The sequence below is a fragment of the Papaver somniferum genome, chromosome 2 (assembly GCF_003573695.1).
Source record: "Papaver somniferum cultivar HN1 chromosome 2, ASM357369v1, whole genome shotgun sequence".
Taxonomy (NCBI): Eukaryota; Viridiplantae; Streptophyta; class Magnoliopsida; order Ranunculales; family Papaveraceae; genus Papaver; species Papaver somniferum.
The window spans coordinates 136,769,120-136,775,119 of NC_039359.1; the positions used below are offsets into that span (position 1 = coordinate 136,769,120).

General features: G+C 36.6%; 1 protein-coding gene across 1 annotated transcript; it reads left to right on the forward strand.

Moving 5' to 3' along the window:
• Positions 1-4,425: 4,425 nt before the first annotated feature.
• On the forward strand, positions 4,426-4,911 carry LOC113352031 (extensin-1-like). The gene has a single exon (XM_026595915.1). The coding sequence runs from the start codon at positions 4,426-4,428 to the stop codon at positions 4,909-4,911; it is 486 nt and encodes a 161-aa protein (XP_026451700.1).
• Positions 4,912-6,000: the final 1,089 nt, after the last annotated feature.

Here is a 6,000-nt window from a genome sequence, read left to right on the forward strand (position 1 = left end):
GTCAATGGGTACCCAATTAACCAAAATCGGGTGATTTGGGTTGGCTTTATGTCCTAACATCGGCCCATTAAAATTTGGTGACCAATAGGTAGAACAGTTTGAAACGGATAAGATTTTGGGTTCCTCTCGCAAGTCCCAGGTATTTACTTCTTTTTTTCTTTTGTATACTTGGTCAAAATTTAATGATTTTGTCAAAGTTTGGACTTTAGATTTTTATCATTTCTCAGATTTCATTTAATTTAATTTTCAAATATAACTAATAAAGAACAACAAAAATGAAGAGGATTTATGATTTTTAAGAAGATCCCTGTGAAGAGCTGTGTGGTGTTAGACAATTGCTCAGGTTTTCATTTCATAATTCATTACTGTTACAAGGACCACATACTTCTCTTTATAGCATAGTACAACCGACATTCACAGTTGTAATAACAGATTGCTAACATACGTTATAGTTTGCTAACATGAGCGTGTAACTAACCAACGACTATTTGACTATTGTAGTGGACTGATCAGGTGATTCCCCAATAACCTCCCCGCAAGTTCAGGGTCTTGGAAGAGACACTAAGCTTGGAACGCAACAAAGCAAACTTAGTAGTATATACAATCCCTTGGTGAGAATATCAGCAGTCTGGTCATGGGTACTGATATAACGAACAGATAACTGCTTACTGGCAACCAATTCACAGAAAAAGTGAAACGCAATCTCAATAAGCTTCATGTGATTATGAAAAAATGGGTTAGTTGTAAGATAAGTAGCACCCATATTATCACACCAGAGAACTGGAATTCTGGGAGAAGAAAAATGCATCTCATTCATAAGAGATTGTACCCAAATAAGCTCAGATGTAGCATCAGCAACAACACGATATTCATCCTCTGTACTGGAATTAAAGACAATTTTATGTTTGCATGAACACCAGGAGATAATATTAGGACCCATAAAGATGGCCATGCCACTGGTAGAGCGTCTTTCAATTGGGTCACCAGCCCAATCTGCATCAGAAAAAACCTGAAGTTGCAAACTGCTAGACCTCTTGAATTGAAGACCAAAAGATATGCTACCCTGCAGATAGCGTAAAATTCTCTTAACTCCAGACCAGTGAGATTCAGTAGGATAAGACATAAAGTCCACTCTTAACAGGTTCATTGAGAACTTCTTTCTGAGTAACCAAATCCTTGGGTCCAAGAGCATAGCTCAGTGGTATCCCATCAACTCCAATAAGGAGGAAGTCAGGGGTTCAATCCCCGTCGCCGTAAAGGTTTAGATTAGTTGTATAGTGGGTTTAGCGGTGTTGGGTCTGACAGTGGGGCCAGTCCAACAGGCTGGGTTCGGGCAGGGAAAAAAAAGAGCAACCAAATCCTTGACACAAAAATGATCAGGATAGAAGGAAAAATAACAGTTATTATCCTTGCAAATTGAAGCATAGAGAGCAGATTCTTAGTGATACTAGGTACATGAAGAACATTAGAGAGAGCTAACTTAGTATCATTATAATGAAAAATAGAAGAGCCAGCATGAGTTATAAGCAAACCTGAGCCATTACCAACTTTAACTTGATCTGAACATTGATACTCAAAATGAAGATTTAAATTTGACAAATCTGAAGTAATGTGATGAGTTGCACCAGAGTCTGGTACCCAAGAAGTAGAAGGAGTTGAAAATTCTTCATTGTATACTGCATAGGCCTCAGGTTCAGAAATCCATAAATCATCATATTCACAATACTCATCATCAGAATATGCATTATAACCTGGAGTTGTAGAGAAATTAGTGCCAGAATACCTATATCTACACTCATTAGCAGAATGTCCAGGTTTTCGACACAGTTGACACTCAATATAATAATCATACCTCACATGAGGATAAAAATTTGAAGAACCTCTACCAAATCTTCCATTAGAACGACCTCCAGATTGAAATCTACCATTAGAAGAAAATCTTCCTCCAAAATTAGATCTACCTCCTGAATTGAAACGTCATCCTCTTGAAAATTTTTGACCTCCTCTTAGAAAATTAGATCGAGGATAACCACCACCACGAGATGAATTAGAGGACCAATTTGAATTCGAGAAATTAGAAGAAAAATTACCTAAAAAATTGCTCACATGAGAGGTTTCAAATGAACTAAAATTATGTTGTGGTGGATGGGAAATATTTGCAGAAGCAGTATTGAGATCTATTTGTGATTCAGCAAGAACACGAGTTTCTTCGGAGAGAAGAAGACCTAGAAGATCAAATGGAGTAATCGGATTTACATTCTTTAATTGCTGAGTGTTAACAGAAGCCTTGAAAGCATTGAATTCTTGAGGTAGTCCTTCAAGGATATGAAAAAAAGATCCACATCTGAAAATGGACGATCAATCTGAGAAAGTTGAAAAGCAATTGATCGAGCCTTGTTGAAGTAAGTATGCATAGAATCAGATCCTTTCTTGAGTTTGATCAAATCAGTTTTTAAATGCATAAGACGAGATCTGGTAGTAACATTATAATTATTCTCCAAACGAGTGCAGACTTCATGAGAGTAAGTACAATCAACAACTTGAGAGTAGATTTCTTCAGTACAAGCAGAGAATAACCAGGATAAAATCGCTTGATCTTGATTAATCCAATACAGATAAGCAGGATTTTGAACAAAGTCGTGATGTTCTTCAGCAGTTGTTGATGAAGTTGGATCTGGACGAACATACTTCATTGGACATTCAAAAGATCAATCAACAAAATGAAAAAAGTCGTAATTGCGTAATAGAGGTTCGATATGTGATTTCCACATAATGAAATTGATGTTTGATAGTTTGGATGGAGGTTTGAAGGTAAGGGAAATATGATCATTCGAAGGGGTTGAAGATTTTGAAGTTTCCATTAATGGTATTTTTGTATCTGATACCATGTGAAAAGCTCTGTATCGTTAGAAAATTGCTCAAGTTTTCATTTCAGAATTCATTATTGTTACAAGGACCACACACTTCTCTTTATAGCAGAGTACAACCGACATTCACAGCTGTAATAACAGATTGCTAACATACGCTTCAGTTTACTAACATGAGCCTGTAACTAACCAACGACTATTTGACTATTGTAGTGGACTGATCGGGTGATTCTCCAACAATCTCTTTGTTTTTTAAATATCCAATCGGTCTGATTTCACCAATTTACTTGAGATTTGGATTAGAAGCTTTTATCAACATGGAACTGGATTCGTTCATAGTCACACGCTTAACTAGAGAGTTTTTTTCAGCACAACAATGAAGTTAATTGTGCTGAAAAAAATCGATTAAAATTTATTTTGACTATATCGTAGATTATTATTATTTTGGTCAACCATTATACATTGTTGAAAGAATTTTATTCACGGTGGTTTTACTTATTTTAAATCCAAGTGATGTTTCGGCGGAAATAATAATAGTGGCTATGGAAGCAGCAATATGCAAGGGGAAGAAGAGTGAAATTTAACATAAATGGATAAAGATGGAAAAAAGTGAGAGCTTATTGTTTTGACTATTTTTAACCTGTCAACGCGAGTCAACTGGTGAACAAAGTGTTTGGCAAAATTCAAAAAGGTAAGCTAATAATTTTTCGAATAGTTTCTGATCATCTGCACCCCTAATGTATGGATTGCATATTTACCTATATATATCCTAATAAGGTACTAAACTGACGATTATTTTTTTTAAATATCTCAAAAAAATAATTAAAAGAAGGATTATTTTGTGTATCATCCTCCTCTAATAAACAATATAATTTGCATTTCCTCCTCTCAAGATGACTAATTGGCAAATTCTCCTTATTAACTTCCCGTCACTGCCCAGTTATATATTCTTTCAGCTTGACAATATTAGATTTAGCCACTGCTATAGGAGACAGTAACAGAGCTGGGGACCACCGTGCCGGCGGTACACACCCTTCTAGTAGGTTTGCAGGCGTGGAAGATTTTCCGCTGCCGACAAGTCTCGCCGAGTTTCTTTTTGTAGGTGTAAGTGGAGTGGGGTTGTTTCAATTTTTCGTGGTAAAGTTGGGTCTCTTAACCGCGCGATCTATCCTGTCAAAAAAAAAAAAAATCACACCATCAAAATTCACAATATATCAACAGTAAATTCATTAAGTTGTCGGGACGATTGAAAGAGTTGTGGGTAACTAGTAATGGCACTCTAATGTACAAAAGACATCAACTTGCTTGGTATGGCTTGCAATAGATCAGCAGCCCCTAATAAATAGTTCCAACTGTAACTCAAAGGACAGGCCTACATCTCACAAGGGTATATGACAATGTGCAATGGCCCTTCAATTAAGCCACTAGAAATGTACGAGTTTATACAGTTAGCTGGTAGTTATGGCTTACTACAAGAACTTAGCCAGTAACGTACGTATTTTCCTCTCTATATAAACGAGCAGAGAAGCATGTTCAAAATCACAAGAAAAATTTAGAAATGGGAAACAAAGGAGGGATGAAAGACTCAACGTCTCTCTTGTTTACTACTGGTGCTCTTCTTGTAGTAATAGCATCCTTGAGTTTTCCACTTCTTGCTGATGCGGATTCTAAACCTTCACACCATGGAGTATATGTGTCTACACCACCACCACCAAAGAAGCCAACCTATGTGCCTAAACCACCACCTCATAAACCATATTATATGCCTCCGAAATCACCAAAGAAGCCTCCAGTAAAGCATATGCCTCCACCACCATATGCGCCAGAGGATATGCCTTCTACAGTCGATACGCTTCCGGCGCCAGTGGTTTATAAGGTGTTTAAGTCGCCACCAATTGTTGTAACAATACCAGGGCACCCGAAATCTCCACCAAAGGGGAAATCTCCACCACCGCCAAAGATGAAGAAATTATTCCCACCACCACCACCAAAGAAGAAATTCCCTCCCCCACCAAAGAAGAAATTCCGTCCCCCACTTTATTAAGCAAAGGCTTTAGTAATTAGTTTAAGTGAATAAACAGGGGAGACTTGGCACATATCTGTTGCAGTTCATTGACGATTTTCCTTCCAGTTATGAAAGAAAGATCAATATACATGAACGAAACTGAAGTTATGAAATGTTTTTAAGCCAATATCTTTTTCAGTGAGATGTAATATGTATAAGCTTAATATTGCACCAGGTTTTATAAATAAGAGGTACGCTGTGTGTTAATCTTTAATCTGATGTCGTATTACAAATTAATGCACGAGATTACAGTTTGCATACATTAATAATGAGACACATTTTAATCATCCTTATGGAAATTGATGCATCAAACGATTCAAACCTAATGTATATAAAAAAAATTCAACTGATATGAAACGAACTCAAAAAAAAAAAAAAAAAAAAAAAAGACTCCAACTTGTTGGGATGATTCACTGTAGACTGCTATTGATAGAAATCGTTTATGAAAGTGACCACACCAAGAAATTTGTATTTCTCAAGACTCTCCCATAGCCGCGCACCTTAGTTTTTGGGTCCCAAAGTGAAAAAGGACTCGGTAGTCTTTGTATACGAGCAGTTTTTAAAGGGCATGGTCCCAAGGTGAACTACCATAGCCTTGTACACTTTTTGGGAACGGCATACTCTCTTGATTCCTTCGTGTACTCACCTTTTTGGCAGTGGTTTCAATCTTTTTAATCGAATTTTCTGTAAGAAAGGTTTACTGCATGCTCTCGTAACACGAGAACCTCAACAACTGTAACATCATTTGAACCAACAAAAAAAAGAAAATTTAAACTTTAATAACCTAAAATTATTAACCGCCAAAGTGACTAGTACTATACAACCACCGTGTCCGTCCTACCCAAATGCAAAATAACCCTTGTCTGAATCTGACTTGGATTTTGGATCTCATATTATCCTAATCAGATGTCGTGTCGTTTTTTTCTCTTAATTTTGAAATCGATTCAAATCGTTGGTTTGAATCGCACCTCTCATGAATCGCAACTTTGACCAATTTTGTCACCATTCTTGACTTTGTTTGACCAATTTTGACTATTAAAAATTAGAAATTAATGTCAAGAAAAATAT